Source organism: Macaca fascicularis, chromosome 2 (assembly GCF_037993035.2).
Source record: "Macaca fascicularis isolate 582-1 chromosome 2, T2T-MFA8v1.1".
Classification (NCBI taxonomy): Eukaryota; Metazoa; Chordata; class Mammalia; order Primates; family Cercopithecidae; genus Macaca; species Macaca fascicularis.
Window position 1 is genome coordinate 185,967,949 of NC_088376.1, and position 21,162 is coordinate 185,989,110.

General features: G+C 32.1%; 1 protein-coding gene across 8 annotated transcripts in view; it reads right to left on the reverse strand.

Moving 5' to 3' along the window:
- Positions 1-21,162, reverse strand: part of EPHA6 (EPH receptor A6) — a 930,448-nt gene that overhangs the window by 860,794 nt on the left and 48,492 nt on the right. For all 8 annotated transcript variants that reach the window (XM_065539279.2, XM_045385337.3, XM_005548367.5 and 5 more), the window contains exon 2: positions 14,294-14,358. In XM_065539279.2, the coding sequence (XP_065395351.1) occupies positions 14,294-14,358 (65 nt within the window). The remainder of the gene's footprint in view (positions 1-14,293; positions 14,359-21,162) is intronic.

Consider the following 21,162-nt stretch of genomic DNA (forward strand, 5'->3'; position numbering starts at 1 on the left):
TGAGGATAGGGAGGAACTGGAACCCTCACACATTGCTGGTGAGAACATAAAAATGGTTCAGCCACTATGGAAAACAGTTTGGTGGTTCCATGGAAAGCTAAACACAGAATTGGGATATGACCCAGAAATTCCTCTCCTAAGTATATATCCAAAATAACTGAAAGCAGGAACTCAAACAAATAATGTACACACATGTTCACAGCAATACAATTAACAGTAACCAAAATGTGCAAAAAGCCCAAATGTTCATTAATATACAAAAGGATAAACAAACTGATATATACATACAACATAATATTATTCAACCATAAAAAGGAAGTACTGACACATTACACAATGCAAATGAAACACAAAACCACACTAAGTAAAAGAATCCAGACACAAAAAGGTCATGTATCATTCGATTCAATTTATATGAAATACACAGAATAGGTGAATCCACAGAAATAAAAAACTGATTAGTGTTTGCCAGCACGTGAGGTGGGGAGGAGGGGAAGAATGGGGTGCAACAGATTAATGGATATAGGGTGATAAAATATTTTGACTCTAGATAGAGGTAGTGGTTGTACAATACTGTGAACGTACTAAATGATATTGAATTGTTCACTTTAAAATGGTCAATTTGGTGATATGTTAATTTCAACTCAATTTTTGGAAAAAGGGGGAAAATACTAGCTGAGGTGTTTTCTTGGATTGCATTCATTACATTTACAGGGCACTAAGAAATTTGACTTGTATTTGATACTGATTCTTCCAATACATGAACAGGTATATCTTTCAATTTCTATATGTCTTTATTTTCTTCAAAGGTTATTTGTAGTTTTCAGTGCAATATTCCTGCACATCTTTTCTTAAATTTGTGATACTTTAAGTATTTGTGGGGTTTTTTATTAACTTTGTTTTAAATTGACACATAATTACACATCATTTGCAGGGTACAGTATGATATTTTGATACATGTATACATTATGTAATAATCAAATCAGGGCATTTAGCAAATCCATTACCTCAAACATTTATCTTTTCTTTGAGGTGAGAACATTCAAAATTCTCTTATAGCTATTTTTTTTAAATTTTTTATTACAATAGCTTTAGGAGTATAGGTGGTTATGGGTTACATGGATGAACTGTACAGTGGTGAAGTCTGGGCTTTTAGTGTCGTGGTCGCCCAAATAGTGTACATTGTACCCAATAGGTAGCTTTTCATCCTTCACTGCCCCCTCCTACCCTCCCCACTTCTGATGATATCATCTTATACCTAGAAAACCCTAAAGACTCCTGCAAAAGACTCTTGTATTTGATAAATGAATTCAGTAGTCTCAGGTTACAAAATCGAGTACACAAATTGGTAGCACTGCTATGCACCAACAATGACCAAGCTGAGAATCAAATCATGAACTCAATCCCTTTTATAATAGCTACAAAAATAAAACAAAATTCCTAGGATATACTTAACAAAGGAGGTGAAAGATCTCTACAAGAAGAACTACGAAATGCTGATGAAATAAATCACAGATGATACAAACAAACGGAAAACATTCCATGCTCATGGATGGGAAGAACCAATATCACGAAAATAACCATACTGGCCAAAGCAATTCCAGTTCTTTTGAAATATACAATATTATTGTAACCATAGTCACTCCACTGTGTAATAAGACACCAGAACTTTTTCCTCCTAACTGTAACTTTGTCAACACTGACCAATGTCTCTTTTTCCCTCTGCTCTACCTTCCCTATCCCCTACTGCTATTCTACTCACTCATTCTATGAGATCAAATTCTCTAGACTCTGCACATGGGTGAGTTCATGCAGTAATAGCCTATGTTTTTTGATGTGTTGAAAATGATATGTTATACATTTTTGTTTTTTGTTTGTTTATAGTAGATAGAAATAAATTTGAATTTATGTATTGACCTTGTATCCAGCATTATGTTCATAAATTTTATCCAAACTACATTTATAAACAAAGGCAAAATGCTGGAAATTGATCTTTAATGAAAGAAAGAGATACAGTAACATTCATAGGTTCCGTCTAAGGTGTTTTATCTTCTTTTCAGATTTTCAGTGAAATAATGAAAACATAATCCTACAAAGCGTTAAACCCAATAATAGACAATATGTCAATTAAATTAGGCAGAATGTGAATACCATATTAAGCGTTCTGTATATTGTGTGAAATATATTTTTCTGTAATAATTCTAATACTCAAAATAATTAATCAATTCATTCAGTTTTCACTTAAGTGATATTTATTGATGGTAAACTTACTGCTACCAATTAATGTTAAATACTGAGGACAAATTAATAAAAATGCAGACAATATTTGTGAATATTCATTTTTATATGTTTTTCACAATTCAAATTTTATTCCTTCTCTATGGTAAAAGAATTAAAATTGGAGACTTAGAGATTTCAAGTCTCAAAAACCTATTCAAAACCATCATATAAATAGTATTTTGTAAGAAAGACGGCCTTTTTGGAATGATATAAATTTTATATCTAGACAGACATAACATAGCTGGGGGCTATGTGGTAATATTTAATGACATTAGCTCATAATAGCTTCTGAAGCCAGACTATTAAGTTCCTTGTGCTTGGGTTGAATTTTTCTAACTATTCTGTTTGCATTCAATTATAGTAATCTTTTCAAAATGTTAATTTGCTTACTACTGTCTAATAAATTTACACTGAAATTAGCATAATAATGGCATGCCTTAGCATCACTCACAAGGCCCTTTTATCTGTTTTTCCTTGACATCTTTCTTCCTTTCTTTCACTTGCTCTCTTTCTCATTCTCTCTGTCTCTCTCCCTCTCTCTCTCTCTCTCATACTCTCCCTCTCTCTTTCCATTCTCCAGGCATATGGGCCTCCATTCATGTCTTCTAATGTGCCTTGCCAATTCTGTTCCCACTAGGGCTTATGGTCATGCAAACGATTAGTATAATGCTTATCAATAGAAAGAATACAAATTAACTGTAATATGGTAGCTATTTATAATATGGTACATATTTAATTACTATGATATTTATAATGAATATGATAATTTCTTAGAGTATTTTCACTGGTAACCATACAAAAATCCCTCCTAATGTGTACCAGAAAGCATCGCATTTAATGTAAACATACAATAGGTTTAATGAATCACATTATTAAATCAAACTCTCTAAATCAACACAACAAATTTCATTTTATCTTCCCAAACATGGCCTTTAGGATGCATGAACATTCAAAAGAAAAAAAAATACATATATACACAGATGCATACTATATACACAAACAAATCCGAATTCCATGCTTTTAATGAAAGACTTCTTTAATCTCATTGAAGTACTTGTGTATACATTGTGTATACATTGCTAATTATGGGGAAGAAGACGACTAAGTTAAGCATTATATTTATTAGCACGACAGGCTTTGCTTTGCTAAAATAAAACCAAGTCAAATCATTTTAAGAATCTATTTTGCTGACTATGGTACATTAATTCAAAATACTAATTGCATGGAATACAGATTACAAAAACCTATTTAACATTTAACGCTGACCTATGTTTTTTGAAAGCTTCACTGGTTAGCATTAATTCTCTAAAATTTGTGGTCCATCTATCAATCATTAAAAATCCATATGTTCCATTTTTTATTCTTATCTTGCAGGATTAATAACCACCTGGGGTTAATAATTCCCAGATGTGATTCAGATCATCAACTGTTCTAAACCGGTCATTAATTCTTTGAAAGTATATTATTAAGTCTTGATAGGTATTACTTAAATACCTTAATGGCTATTTTGTAGTCTTTTATTTTGTGGGTAAATATCTTTCCATTCCACCTTTAAATTTCTATTTTAGTGAGACAATAGTGAGATAACGGATTGTCTAAAATACAAAAATGAGAGCAAATGTATAAACTTTCTACCTGTACTTAAGAACAACGATGAACAAGAACACAGTCCGATTTTCACAACCATTTAGTCTTTTTTCCACAACTGATTCTGCCCAAAGTTAGTATCAAATTATTCCAGATCCAATGAGAGTTGCAAAATATAGTCTTTAAACAATATGCTATTTAAAATAATTTGTTACATGTACATCTACTTAGCTATCCAGCCAACTTTTATTGAGCATTCCTCATATAGCACTTACTATGCCATCTACCTGACCCAGAGATACAACACCCAATCCATTACTGCAAGAGTTCACAGTATGGTAAAAGATAAACATTTAAGTATTGTGAGATAAATGCTATGATTTACACTGAGTTTCAGGTGGTCCCAGAAAAGGAGTTTCTTAATTCAACCTTTGGCAACGTAAGTCTTCCAGAAAAGGCAGAACATTTCTATCTTAAGAGACCCATAGGAAAAAGTGAGATAGAGAAAGTGGGGGTTGGAATGAAGAGAGATAAAAGGGAACATTACAGATAGACAAAAGCATGGTCTTATATCCAAGACAAGAGAAAGCAAGTCACATGGAAGAAAGGACCAAAAAGGTCTTTTTTGAAAAAGCTGGAAAGTGGAGGTGGCTGAAGGTCAGGGAATGTTAAAGATGAAGATCAGAAAAGGCAGCTGTTGGCCACAGGTTAAATGGTAGGAAAGGAGAGGAGTAGATTAGTAGATTAGGGATATGGACATAAATAGATCTTCAGTTTAGAAAATCAGTTCTGGCAACAGGATGCGGGATGGACTGGAAAGGTCGGAAGAAGGGGCAGGAGAAAGACCCAAAGCAGGTAAACAATCTAGGATGCAACTATGGTAACTTGGAGAGGAAATGATGAAGAGTCAAACTGATGATGGAGTGATAGATGAAGCTGATGACACAGGTTGATTTGAAAGAGCTTTTAAAGGTTGAATCAATAAGATTTGGTAGAAAATAAGAAAATGCAGAAAATAAGAGTAAATTTATCACTTAAAATAGAAAATAATTAAATTTATAAAAATGTCTAGGCCAGGCATGGTGGCTCATGGAGGATCACTTGAGCCCAGGAGTTTGAGACCACTCTGCACAACATAGTAAGACCCCCCACCCATCTCCACAAAAAAAAAAAAAAAAAAAGAAAAGAAAATCTGTATTTTATTAATAATATCTTAGGGTTTCCTAAGACAATTTAGCATTTGTATGTGCTTGCTCTGGATATAGATACAGATTATTTTATTTATAAATAAAATAGTTTATAAATATTTTAATGCCTCTAAATAAAACAATTAGAACTTGCTGATAAAATCAGAATCTTAGTTTATATTTTACAATATAGGAATTTATTTTAAAAGAAATAACCAGAAACTTATCTTGGAAGTAAAGACTGAAGTTAAAGCTTTGTAAGTAACAATGCAAAAAATAAAGAAAAAATAAATAAAAATAAACAAAAGACTGTATTATGTAAGGCAAGAAGATTTGGCTTAATGAAACCCATACTTTTAAAGGGGTGTGTGTGTGTGTGTGTGTGTGTGTGTGTGTATAATGTGTATCATATACCTACATGTTTTTACAGAAAGACATCATCATGGCTATTCATTAAAGAACAGTAGGGATACTGAAAAATGAATTCCATACATACTTATTTTTCAGCTGCCCAGAGAATACAAGAGTGATTACATATGCAGGAACATCAATAAAGACTTCACATCTGATTTATTAAGTCATTGTTACCTGCTTTTCTGTTACTTTTTTTCCTCACTATAGAATTAATTTCATCATTCTCCAAAACATGCTCTTTCAACTAGTGAAAAATAAGGCAGCAATCCATTTTCTTTTGCAGAGGTTGCTGTACAGGAAGGAATATTCTGAGATAGTGGAGAAAGAAGTGGCACAAATCATAGTTGCTCGAGTATTAAATAATTAAAAATTTATGGACTCTATAATAAACTATGCATATTCCTTCACCTGTTTCTCCGTACTACCTGGATGCAGGGGTGGTCATTTACCCATGCATGAGCTGATAAAAGAAAGCCATCAGCTTTGGATGATTCATGTGCCTGAGTTCTCCTCAAGGAAATTCTACTTTCTACGGTCTTTCATGTTTCCTGTTCTGTCTCCAAATGGTGTTGGTGTTTCACCATTAATATTATTATTACTATTATTATTATTAATACAATCTATATTTACAATCTGGCAGCCCAGATAAAAGGAATTTAAGAAAAACTAAGAACTGGACCTAAAGATTCAGCAGAAACTTGGTCATCTCTAGAGATGCCAACTACCTTAATCTTTCCTTTCTTTGTGGCTTTTTCTCTGCATCTTCTATGTTCTCCTCCTACTACTGAATGGCCTCCCTTTAGTTATTGGACTTTTTCCTGCTCTCCTAGAACTGTTACTTGCACATGACTTCAGGCCATCAAGTCTCCCTACTCTAACCCTTCTGCATGTATCTTTCAATGTATCTTCACAGCAGATGTTTCTGGCTGCTATTTCTCCTGAACTCTTAACATAGAAATCCTAAATTCCTGAAAGAGGAGTCTGATTGGCTTAGTCATTTATGGAAATCCCCACGAGAGGTGACAGGAGCTGGTTAGTCAATGAACTGGTTGTCTTTAGATTATGTGTCAATCTTTGTCTCAATAACATATGGGTGAGGGAGTAGGACACTGTGTCACTAACTATAACTGGTATCCCTCAGCAAGCTCCTTGGCTGGACAATTTACTTTAGAAGACATTTTGAGAATGGCAAGTACTCTATCATTTCAAATATAATTATTTCTGTAAGTTTTTTTTGGACTGGACTAGTCCATATTTTACACTTAATTAGCCTACGGTCAATAACAGACATGTAAAAGACACAATTATTGAGGTGCAAATAAATGAAAACAATGTCTCTAAAAGAGACACACTAAAGGAGTATTTCTTTAGTTCCTTTCTAAGATAATTAAATATAAAAACAATCTAAAACATGCACCAGATATTCTTAGGCTTTTAACTAAGCATTTGTGAATAATTAAGCATCCTTAGTTTAATTATTAATTAAGCTTCAAAGAAGAATTAATCTTTACAGTACTTTTCAATAACTATGTATCCTTTTAGACAAAATCTATCTTTCTAACAACACTGTAACTAGATTAAGTGTGCACTTGATCAGCCTTAGAGAGTTCTTTTACACCCTTCACTGCAGTCATCACAATGTTGAAAATCAATTTGTGGTTATAGGTACACCGTAATGACTAAAGTCTTGGCTTTGGGATTGACGTGACCCCAATTTTAACATCAGCTTCTTTAGTCATCACAACCATGGGTAGGTTCTGAAACTTTTCTCAGGTCCAGTTTTTTCATATATAATGTGATAATAAAACTATTTACTTCACATAAATATTACTGAGATCACAAAAAGTATGTAAAATGCTGAAATGCTGAATTGCAGTTCTTTTATAGACTCGTGACACATTAATAATCTGAATATTCTGAGACAGAAATGTACATGGTTATTCCTATGAAGTCAAGACATACAGATTTAAATCTCTAAGAGCTCCTGGGAGTTTCATCATCTACTGCTCGATGTGCATATTACAAGAAAGCTCTGAAATCTTCCTTTACCGATTTGTAAGGAAAAATAGCAACAATGTCATGTAAAGGGATAAAAGCTTGATTTATTGTTTAGATTGAATGAACTTGAAAATAAAGCCAATTGCTACTGATAGTGATTGATACGAAGAGAAAGCGAAAATTTCAGGACTGCTTATCGCAAGAAAATAGAAGGCTAAGGAAAATTAATTAGAATCATAATTTATAAAACTGCTTAAGCAAATGTTGCAACCCATTATATAATGTTTGTGACAGTTGAAAATGTATTATTTTGCCTGGTCCAGCAAGTAAGTAGTTTAGAATTAGCTTCTCCATTGTAGCAAGTAAAAAGCTGAACAAACTGAAAAATCAACAACTCCACTTAGATCAGTGAGTAAAACACTGCCCCAGAATTGGAGAGATGGACTGGTGGATACAGAAAATCATAACTTTTTTTTTTTTGAGATGAAGTCTTGCTCTGTCTTCCAGGCTGGAGTGCCGGAGCATTATCTTGGCTCACTGCAACCTCCACCTCCCAATTCAAGTGATTCTCCAGCCTCAGCCTCCTGAGTAGCTGGGATTACAGGTGCCCGCCACCATGCCCAGCTAATTTTTGTATTTTGAGTGAAGATGGGGTTTCACCATGTTGGCCAGGTTGGTCCCGAACTCCTGACCTCAGGTGATCAACCCACCTTGGCCTGAGAATCATAATTTAAGGAAGCAGAAACCCAACAGATTATGTGTAATGGCAGTATCAGATGGGGAAAAAAAGAGAAAGGAAGAGAATATTTAAAGCAATAATGACAGAGACATTTCTCCAAATTATTTTCAGGCTACAAACCACAGATTCGGGAAGCTCAAAGAACACTAAGCAGGATAAATGCCAGAAAATACACATACCATATTCAAACTTCAAAAAATATTCTCACATCAAATAAAAAAAAAAAACAAATATAAAGAAACAACTTTGAAAGAAGCCAGAAGACTCAAACACCTTAAATACAGAGGAACAAGGATAAGAATTACATACAATTCATCCTCAGAAACTACGCAAGCAATAAGACTGGAGTGAAATATTTAAAGTGTTTAGATATTTGTTAAAGCCCACCAACCTGGAATTCTGTACTTCGTAAAATTTTCCTTCCAAAGTGAAGAAGATATGAAGACTTTATCAAACAAAATTCAGAGAATGTGTTGCCATCAGACCTATCTTGCAAGAACAAGAAATGTTAAAAGACATTCTTTGGAGAGAAGAAAAATGAAATAGGTCAGAAATTTAAATCTACATAAAGCAAGGAAGAGGAGAGGAGACAGCAACTTTGGAAGCCACCCCCCGTAAACACAGGAGGCTTCTATCCTACAATGCCATGTTTTCCTTTCTGCTTGTCCCAGGAGCCACAAGGAGATCTCCAGGCAATCATGAGCTCACCTGTGCTGACATGTGCTTCAACAGGTACAAGCCCCTGAAAGGAATGGTCTCAAGAAACAAATGTTGGCTTTGCAGATTGTGTTCCTCCAACTGCAAATGATTGTAAGAGAACGTCTGGGTACTAAACATGACCGTCTTCAAATAGGCTCAGCCATCACATGAGATTCTGTGCAGGAAGCTGTTCATTTACGGGCTGCTCTTTTAAAATATTTGACTCATCAAACCAAAGGAAGAAATGTAAGAATTATGTCTCATGTATCTATCTCTTCCCAGTGAGTATCCAGGTTTACTTTTCTTTTCTAGAAAAATGCTTTCAAGGAAATAATACACTGGCCTTCAAATTCTATCTCATTTGGTTAATTCAATTCAGCATCTTTTAAGAGGCAGTTACCACACTGGAATCTCACTCTAGGGTCAGTAAGTCTTTGTATTATTACTGCCCATATTTGCTTTCAATCTTTCTATTATTACTGCACATTTTTGCTCTGGCAATTCTTGGTTATGAAGCTAACTTAATAAAATATAACATACGTTTTGATTATATATCAAGCAAACCTGAATATACTATTCACAGTTAAAGATCATAACTACTACTAGATACTAAGAGGGTTCATATATTTTTGTAATGACTGACCATGTCCACCACCACTTCCAGTACGCAAAATAGCATTTTTCAGATAGTTAATGTGCAGTGAAAGATTAAATAAATGAGTGTACATGCATATTTATATTTAAATGAAAAAAGTACTCATTCTATATTTTTGTCTTATTTGTTAAGTAAACAAAGGCACAAAAATATAATTGTGGTTCAAAAGAAAAAAATACTTGATACAAGATAAAACATGATTCTGGGAAAAGCAAAGAAACAAACGCTCTATATAGAAGTCTGGATTTTTCATTTCTTTAAAATATTTGGGGTTCTTGCAATACTCCTAACAATAATATTTATGTAATGTTTATTATGATCCTGACATTGTTGTAACTTCTTTACATATATTACATAATTTCATCCTTGTAATAATCTAACAATATGAGTACTATTATCAAGCCCTTTCCCTTATGTGGATGGCAATTAACACCTTACAGTTATAAAATGTCTTACAAACATGGATATTAAAGAAATACCCATTGACAGAATTGATTAATTAACAAAACCTAATGCCTTTCTTTGAAATATGTAACAATATAATTGAAATTAACATGATGGGTGTCTAGAACATTGCCATATATGTTGTGAAGTTTCTAAGAAGAAAAATTATTTAAATATCAGTTTGAAAACAGTAACTATAACAATCCATAGTCACCAACAGAAATTATCACCAAAATTTATGTTTTCAGAATTTGAATATATACACGGTATAGTTTTAGATAATTTCAATTTTAGGATGAATCAAATTGTAATACTGAAATCTTGTACCATGATGAATTCCTTCTTAAACTGCATTATAAAAACAAACGTTTATTGGTAGATACTCCATTCTCTATCACAGTACATCCAATCTTTGATTTTCATCTTTGGAAAAATTATATTACGAAATGACGGGCTCTGATTAATGGAATAAAGTATCTTTCTACAGAGTTTAATTGTAATCTATGCTTCTTCTATTATAAAAATAAAAATCATTAGTTGTTAGGTTTACTTACAGCTTTTATTTACACATGAGTAACATGTTTTCTTATTTTCCTAACTCTGATGGTTAATTTTATGTATCAACATGCTAGGCAAAAGATAACTGCTATAACGTTATTTCCAGATAACTGTTAAAACATTATTTCCAGGTGTGTGAGTAAAGATGTTTCTGGAAGAGCTTAGTATTTGAATCAACAGATTAATTAAAGAGTATCTGCCCTCCCTCACTAATGTAACTTGGCCTCATACAATCCACTGAAATGGAGACAGAATGAAAAAGATGTAGGAAGGACAAATTTGCTCCCTCTTCTTAAGCCAGGACATCCGTCTTCTCCTGCCTTTAGAAATCAGAGCTCCTGGTTCTTGGGTCTTCTGACTTGGGAACTGACATCAGTACCCACTCCCCAGGCCTTTGGACTAGGACTAAATTACGCCACCAACTTTCCTTGTTCTTCAGTTGGTAGATCATGGAACTTCATGTCCTCCATAATCATGTGAGCCAATTCCCAAAATAAATCTCAGTATCTCTCTCATTAGGTAGAAAAATAGATACAGATACATCTCCTATTGGTTCTCTTTCTCTAAAGAACCATGACTAATACATGAAGTATTTCAGGGTAAGTTTCCTAATACCAATTCACTATGGCCAACAGATAGGATCACATATCTTGTACTACATTGCATTGCTGAAGCCCTAGTGATCATCTAAGTCAGAGCACACAAAAATTATCTATAAAATATGATATTCAAAACCAATATTCAGTATTAGAGAAACACAAAGTTATCTACTCTCCAACTGTCATTAAAATAAAATGTGATGTAATATCCAACAGCACTTTTGTTTTCCTAACACTCAATTTTGTCTTAATGTTTAAGTAACAGGTACTCCACTGTTGAAAATGGTATTTGATTTTGTATACTATAGTGGCCATATCTAAGCCCAATACAACTATGTAACAAAGATCTCATCCACCATGTACACATTAAACATAGGTTTTAAAAGTTATCTTACTGATGCAGAGATACGCACTATGTACCTCAACTTAGTGAAATTCTAAGTCTTGCAAAACATGGTTTAGCCTATGATTACAGGTCCTATTTGTCACTATATACCTCCACTCCAGTCAAATGATTTCCACTGCATCCCTACAGGCCAAATGATTCTCAACATTCCTAAAACTTGATACATACATGAAATAACTCTGTACCTTTGCTCAAGCCACTCCCTTCACCTAGAAGTTGCCTTCTCCCTTTTTTTCAAGCCCATATGCGATTCCTTCACAGTTTTTTTTTTTTTTTGGAAAGAGCTGACATGCAACTTCTTATTCCCAATTTTCCCTGACCAGAATTAACCTCTCCTTTTATTATTATTTCACAAAACATTACTCAGAACAACCTGAAGACACATTCTTCGGTCTAGTGATTCTGTATAATTATCGTTGTGCTTCAATACCCCTTGAGGGTAGAAAAATCTGTCTTAGGCACAACAACAGGGTATTTGGCATAGAGGAACATAAAACAGAAGTTTGTTAAATTGAATTCAGGACAATGATTAAAAGAAAAAGTATATGTTGACACAAACGAATTGATAAGTAAGTGTTTTAGAAAATTCATAATTCTCTTTTCATTTCTGTAAGCCTAAAACGTTATTTGTTCAGACTACTCATCCTTTTTCCATAATTACTAACCAGGGATGCTCAATTTCCTACTGAAATGACTATTTATTGGTCTGTTCACAGGCACACTCTGAATGCCTAATTCTGTAACTATATTAAGCATGATATTACTAGTGGAAAGATGATTTTAAGTAAAAAAAAAAAAAATTATGGAATCTACGATTAAATTTCCTGTATTTTATGTAGCACATTATACAATTTCAAAATGTCTAAATTCTTTACAGGAAGAGCTTTTTTTTTCAATTAAAAAGTTATTCCTTAGAAATACATTATTCATAATACCAAATAGAGTTTACATCGTGTATTGCCAATTATATTGTCTACATGTCTCTTCCACCCATGACATATTTGTAAAATCAACTGAATTAGTGTCTATGTAAAAATGTAATTGTTAAAATGGTCAATCAAATTAGCATGGGTCAGTGAAACTGAGTTCCTGAAAACTTTATATGACTTCAATTAGATATAATTACAATTTTAATGTATGGATATAAAAGCTAGTTTACATGTTATAAACTGATTAATGGTTCTGGTGGATTTTAAATACTGTAACCTGTATTGATATCTGGATTATTTTCATTCTTGATATTTTCAGTAGCCTCTTTTAAAAGTTCTTCACCCTTACTGAATAATTCCTTATTTTAACCTATAAATAGCATTAAGTAAAGCTCCATTACTACCAGTAATCTATCCTCTTCATTAAAAAAGAAAAAAAATAATTGCACATTTTTAAAAACTTATTTATACTATCAATCTATTCTACTGTTCATAAGATTACACACACACACACACACACACAGAGTCACACACACACAGTCACACACACACACATATGAAAAGTATTTTAGAAAAGTTTCATTCATTTCTTAAAAGTGACAAACATGACCCACTTAATATACTCAACAATACTGTTTGTTCATTTTAATGGAAATAAGAGAATAAACATAAAAGCATAACCCTAGTTTAAGATATTTACCTCAGAAAGTTTGATGAGAGCTCTAGTAGAATAAACAAAAATTTAAGAAAAATAAACTCACAGTATATAAAACTTACTAATCTAAAGAAGCAAATGGGCTGTTAGAGAGGAAGATTTAACTCTTCATAGGATATTTTAGTTGAAAATACACACTTAGTGAATAACTGTTGTTGTAAAATGTCAAATTCAAACAGCAATATGTTAAAGATTCCAAAAGAATAAAACATATTTGGATCAATTTTTCCTTGAGACTTAAATGTGAAGATATAATAGAAGAAGCAATGTGAAAATGTCAACGAAGAATGTGATTAATAAAACTACTATTTCTAAGGAACAAAAGGAAAGCTAACCCAAGTGTATCTGAAAACATGTGACTGCCTCTATCATTCAATATTTTGATTAACTAGACAAAAATCAAAGCAAAATGCTTTACAAACCACTTTTATTTTAGCTTAGTATGAAAACAAGTAGACATATACTGTAATGTGAAAATGATGCAAAATATATAAAAATATACAAAAAGTCAAGTACAACCATAGCTAAAATGTTGGTCCATGAAACACTATATTTTGCAAATTACACATCCTTACAAGCATTTAAATACAACTATTTCAGTTAACAAAAACCTAATCACCTTGTATCTTTTTACCAAGTTCAGAAATGCATAATATTTTAGTAGACTTGTATTTTGTATTAAAAACCAAATTGTTAATATTTGCACAATCCATTTATACTGTGGTACTTTAAAGTTTATGCACAAATACTCATTGAGGGTATCAAATGTAACATAAATATAACATACATAAACTTATACATAGAAATTTATATTTAAGGAAAATATTTATATGGGAGATATTCTAATGTTACTATGTATAAACACAGCATTAAAGAATAATTACTAATTTAAGAGAAAGGAAGGATCTTTACATATCATTCCCACTGATTACCAGTTCTAACTGTATTTCAACCTTCTGTATGGGATTTGTTATATGTCAAAATTCATAACAAGTAGGCCACAAATTTCACTGTTCCATCAATTGTTAGGAGATCTGAAAAATCTAACAATGATGGTGATTTTTCAAAGATATTTAAACTTACCCCATTTAATGGATATGTTTTCCATCCTAGTTCTCCCAGCACAGTTGTTGTATCAAGCAACACGACTGGAATTAAATAGAAAATAAAAATTCCATGAATTTCTCAACTAATGCAAAAATATATTAAATTATTAAAGTTATTTAAATCATTAATGTCAATTATGCTTACTATTATTCACTGAATTAAATTTAATGAGTTATCTTACTTCAGAAATTATGTATTAAATAATATAAAATAGTATTAAGTAATGATAAAATGCATAAAGTATTTAGAAATTAAACTATGTATATTTTTGTTAAACAATGCTAAATGAAATTATTAAACAGAATTAAGCCATTTTTAATAGCAGATGTTTAAAACTGATAAAATAACTACTTTGCTTTTCCCCTACTTTCATATACAGTCTTTATACACCACATTCAGTAAGAAAATCCTGTATTAAAGCAGACTTAAATGTGTAAAAAATTCTTTTTGTGTTATTAAATGTCCTTATAATCAGTAAAATCTTAAAAAATCATTTTGAAAAATCTTACAATCTTTAAAGCATTGACTGCATTATTATTATATATACTAGGTAGCTTACTTATGGCTAAAGGGTGTGAAACCAAATGTAAAAACCATCCATCTCTTTTCCTGACCAAAGGTAATCCATAATGTGGTCAAAAAAGCAGACACGTAAACACATAATAACATTTTCTGTTAAATTATAAAAGTGAAGACTGTACTAACACCCTAGCAATTAAGTTAGCCTAAGTTGGGTTGGCAGTTCTGGAAGAACTTCGCAAAGGGGATCCAATTTGAACTGGTCTAGGATGAGGGGGTTTCAATCAGATATATGATTTTTGTTTTATTTTAGAATACTTTCTATAAACTAACTGAAATATGACTAAATCAGTTCTCAGTTGTAGGCGTGGAGACTATTTGGGGGAGGTTAGGTGATAGAAATGATGGGGAAAGACAGATGGATATCAACCAAGGAGGGTTTTTGTAGTGTTTCTGACAGGTAAATGTGTAGAGCTCATGATTCAGCAGATATTTACTTTTAACTACTACCTCCTAGGCCTCCAGATGTCAGCAGGATATGGACCTAACTCTGAGAAACAATGCTTTGGTATCTCATCATTAACTCTGGTTTTTCATCTTGCCAAGGAAGCAGAATACCTTTTTCCTCTTTTTTTCTTCTTTTTTTTTTTTAAGAGACAGGTCTTGTTCTGATGCTCAGGATGGAGTTCAGCGGCACAATCATAGATCATTGAAGCTTTGAACTCCTAGGCTCAAGGCGATCCTCCTGCTGCAGCCTTCTGAGTAGCTGGGACTACAGGCATGCACCACTGTGCCCAGCTAATTTTTTCATTTGATGCAGAGAGAAGGTCTTACTATGCTACGCAGATAGGTCTCAAATTCCTGGCCTCGAGTGATCCTTCCACCTTGGCCTCCCAAAGTGCTGGGATTACAGGCGTGAGCCAAGGCACCCAGTTGAGGGTTTCTCATTTATAATTTTAAAAAATGCAATTGTGAGTATGTTATTTGGCATCCGCCATTTGGTGTCTAAGGATTCCGAAGTTTTACTTAGGTGAACCACTGTGATAAATTTTATTGATACATTTTAAAATATGAAAGTATCCTTAAATTCCTAGGTTAAACTCTGCTTACTCATTGCAGAATATTCCTATAGTATTGTTAAAATCTATTAACTAAACATACTTTTGTAAAACTAAGCCATAATTTTTAATTAATTTTTATTGTGAAAAATTTTCAAACACCTTTTGAAGTAGAAAAAAATAGCACAATGAACCCTCACATACTCTTCACTCAGGTTCAATAATTAGCAATTAATGTCCAATCTTGTCTCATCTATACATTTTTAACTACTTCCCCACTGCAAGATTTATTTGAAGTAAATTTCAGGAATTATATCATTTCACCTGTATAAAAATTCAACATGTATTTGTAAAATACTGTTTTAATATACCTATAATACCTTAATTCATTAATATAAAAAAAATTCCTTAATGCAATGAAATATCTAGACAGTGTTCAATATTTTTTATTGTCTCAATTTATTTGAAAAAGAAACAGATTCAAGTAAGTGCTAATAAGTTAGGTGGCATTCCTGTTTAAGTGTTTTTTTTTTAATCTATAAATTTCCCCACTTTTTATCAGTTAGATTTATTAAAATTTGTTTGGCTTACAACAAATCCATCCTCTTCAAATGTACATTTCTGTAAATCATGACAAACTCCTACAGCCATGTAACCACGTCTACAATCAAGCTAGAGAATATGGCCTTTACCCTTCCAAAATTTCTTGTGGCCCTTTATAAGGAATCCCTTTCCTATCCTCTGGCAACCACTAATCTGATCTCCTTTCCTGTAGCTTTGCCTTTTCCAGAGTGTCAAATAAATGAAATCATATAGCATGTAGCCTTTTGAGCCTGGTTTCCCTACTTCGCATATGCATTTGAGATACATCTATGTCACTGCTTGTTTCAACTGTTCCTTGTTATTGCTGAAAACAATTCCACTGTATGGAATTCCCTAGCTGAAGGACGTGGGGCTATTTCCAGTTAAGAATATTATGTATAGGTCACTCCAAGCTTTCCTATATAGATTTTTTGTATGAACCTATGCTTTTATTTCTCCAGGATTAATAACTAGAAGTAGGATTGGTGGGTTATACAGAAAATGTGTGTTTTTTAAATAGACTATCCATCTGGATTCCAAAACTGCTGTGAAATTTCAGATTCTCAGTAGGGAAACGTATGGTTTTCCCATTCCTGTACATACCAGGACTTGATTTTGTCCAGTTTTTTAAAGTCATTCTATCAGGTGTGCAACAGTATCTCATTATTGTTTTAATATATACTTCACTAAATGGATAGAAACATCAGTATTTCTTTTGGTGATTTTTAAATGTTTGTAAGTTTAATTCTAATTTTCTCATCAAAGAGTTCTGCAGAAAATTCACTGGTACAGCCTACAAATCACAATATTCAAATCAAGGGGTTCAATGGAGCTAAGTGTCTAAAAATCTCTAAAGCGTATTGAAATCGATCAACAGCTATTTCCTTTTTATAAGTTTTATATAGGAATTATGACCAGTAAGTTAATTCATTTAATTATTATTGTTTCTAAAACATATTAAGGCTGCTTTGTTCTCAGTATTCATAATTGTAAACTGTGAAGTATATTCACAAATAAAAAAGAAAAATATGAATGTACCTATTACAGTGCAAATGCTTAGGAAACATTTTTTATTGTTGTTTCTTAGTATCTTCCAGAAAAAAGATTTACCTAACTGCTTTATTTCATTAAATTGCAATCATACCTCTTAAAAATTCTTAAAAATAGTAAGATTCCAAATTTGCATTTCAGACAGGTGAATGATACTTTAATATCAAAATAAAATTCAGAATTTTGGATATATGTGATAAATATTTTAATTTTATCATTTGTTTCACATACAAAAAAAACCCCACAAATTCAGGTTTTTCAGGCACACTAATTACATTGAACCCAGCAAGGTGAGAGCTCCTCCTGCTGGCTCCAAACAAAAGTTATCTAGACCCTACCAGAGAGCAAAATCACTGTAAACTCAGTAGGAGGAAAAAAAATTACATCGGCATTAGCATCGGTAAAAAAGTCAATACTTTTCCATTTTTAATATAATAGCTATGTTTAAATAGGAAGATTAACACCTATTATTTATGTAAAGAGTATAAATGAAACTACAATTATTTGTTCATAGCATAATAAATGAGAAACTGAATTAAAAAAATAGCCTGGGGTCATCAAAATAAAGTTCTGAAAATACAAGTTTTGTTTTGTAAGCAACATAATGCATACGACATGTCTGTATAACTGCATACAATTTTCCTATTAACTTTTAGAAAAAAACTTCCAGCATATTGTATTTCTTTCTGAATGTGTCCTTTAGTGTATTAGAGTTGCCTTTATTCATGCTTTTGAAAATTATAAGAAAATGTCATTGTGTTTTAAAAGAAAATATCTGGATTAAATATGAAAGTTATTATTACCTAAGAACAAAAAACTAAATATTAATTTATTGTCTTTAAATATTTTATCAAGTCTTTACTACATCATTTTAGTAAATCTAAAAGGTATTAGTTTAAAAACAATCAGCATATTGATTTATAGTATATCATAGAAGATCATCTTTATTCAAACAGCACAGTAAGAAAAAGATGAGATTTTATTCATAAATCACTTTAAAAAATTAAACAAGGACGAGATAAATCAAGCCACTAAGAAAGTAGCTATTCTTTTAGGATAATTTTGTTGTAAAAATTTAAGTCAATGTCATGTAAATTGAGTCCAAAGATTTATCAATATGTTTTAAAGTTCAGACAATCATAAATACATGTTTCAGAACTTTGTCTAACAAACCTTATGAAAAATAAAGTAAGGGGTTTCTTCCTAGAATCATTCAATTTAGAAACTTTAAGGTCCAGCTTAAAGGTTCTAAGTTACTAAGTCACTCAGTAACAACACATCAGCAGAAGTTTATGATGGTTCTATGTTCCACTAACTGTTAACACTCTACTAGGTGTTTTTTCCCATCTGAAAAAACACAAGTAAACAAAGTTTCAGATACAATCAGAGAATACTTCAAATTACAGATATATAAACAAACATGTACCTTTCTATATTACACTTTAGAAGCAGTCCATTTGAATATAATAATGTTTAAATGCTTTAAACTGATATTTAGATTATCAAATTAATCCAGTTTTAACATCACTGCATATTTCTGAAAGATAAGAACCAAAAATTTTTACTTTCGGATATACATAATATGGGGATCTACCCTCACATAGAGTTGCAACCATATTTAAATCTGAAAAAAAAACGAACATAGATTGCTTTAAATAGACACTGAATTATGTTGACTCCTGATATGGTCCTCTCTGTATTGGGAATATTTTACGGAAAAATTTTCTAAAGAGGATCATACTTTCTTAAAAACAACGAAGCTACTTTTATCTAGAACCTGAGATCAATTATTTGTTCATTAGGTGTACTTACAACATTTTGTTTTGTTGTGGTGGTTATTCTTATTTTTTGTCGTTTTTGCTTGTTTCCTTGTTTTTAACATAGAGGGCATTCATTATTAATTTTATCTATCCCTTCAGTTACATCTGAGATTGAAAATTTGATTTTTAAGTATAAGGTAATGTGAAAATAGTGAGGTTAACTTTTTCTAATTAGAGAATAAAATCAAGTTTAGAACTTTTGAACTTACACCTTTCATTTTTCTACTCTGCTAGAGAGTATGTTTTTCAGAAAACATTCAAATATCTCTGTCCCTTCTTAAAACTAGTTATCTAAAATAAGCTACAAAAATCAAAAATTATTTTTCTTCACTGTTATCTGGAATAGAAAAAAAAAGGACAAAACACTGAAGCTATATAATTTTCTTCCTAATTAAATTACTTTCAGGATAAATCAAGTGAAGCAGTTTGCTATTACTTAGAAAGCAAGTTATACTCTAGAGCAAGAACTATATTTCACTCACTCCAAGAACCTCCAGATCCTTATCCTGACTGACAGAGCTATATTTGCTTCAGCCTTATCATCATTCCTAAAACCTGCTATTACCAGCACTTACCACAGAGACCAAAGGATAACTCAGGTGTGGATGTGATCTATCACAAGGTCACCAAACTACAGGTTCCCTCCTGGGCTCCTGAGCAAGGTCATTGAGATTTATTAATGAGTTATCTCAAAAGACGCTTTCCTATAAAACTGCTCTGTTATCTCTGTGGTTAAAAATGAGTAAAAGAAAATTTGACATGTCCCTAATTAACAGCATTAGATGCTTCCTCTATTTTGACATCTTCAGCATTTTGTAAGCAAATTCAGTTGAGACCTATATGATTTACATTTGTCTCAATTACTCAGGGATTAAATAGGTAGAAAATACTATTTGGCTATAGTCTTAGATTTTCTAGTCTTGTATTAATAAATGTTGTGAGTCTCTCATCTCTCACAAAGAAGTGCCCCATTTAGCTGAAACCATTGAACATGTTCCCCATTGCTTACACAGCATCAAACATGTGTCTTGCCTTTCTAGTTCTAACCTTTCTTATGTTCCCACTTGTCTTTTATGGGCTTTGGACATTTTCCAATTTTTTGAAGAATATTATGAAACTTAAGGTCTGAAATACACTTAAATCATTGGTTTAACGGTCCTGATAAAAGAGATTATAACTACTTACTTGAAAGTTATATCTACAATATAATGGCCATCTCAATGCAAAACCATTTCTATATAGTGGAAGAAAGGTCTAAAAGAAACTACTGAAACCCTTACTTTAAAAAAAAATAACAGTGGCTTTATGTTGAAAAGGAAAAAAAAAATCTGTGAAAGAAAATTTGAGAATTAAAATTTAGTCTTTTTTCTTGAAGATGGAAAAATTTTTCTTCCTGCGGTTTTGTTTGTTCTCTCCATTACACTTACATGGACATAATGAAAATAGATGTTAACTTCCCTAACTAGGACCTCAGCGGTCAAGAAATGTTACCTGATTTTACATTATACATTTTGACATTATTTCAACAAACATTTATTGAGTCTCTGTTACATTTAAGACTCTATATATTGGAAACTATAGGATATAGAAAGTCTGTAAGTTACAATGCCTACCTTCAAGGTATACCAGTTTTCTACTTTATGACTTTTGCTACTAGGATTTTTGTGTCAACTCACATGCCATAGTTTATTCAAACACATATATAGCAGAACAGATTAAAATGCCCTCATTTAGAAGGTGCAGACAAAAAATGACTGCAGCTATTTAGTAGACTGTGTAGAATTAAATTGCTCTTCTAAAAGGTCAGACATCCCAT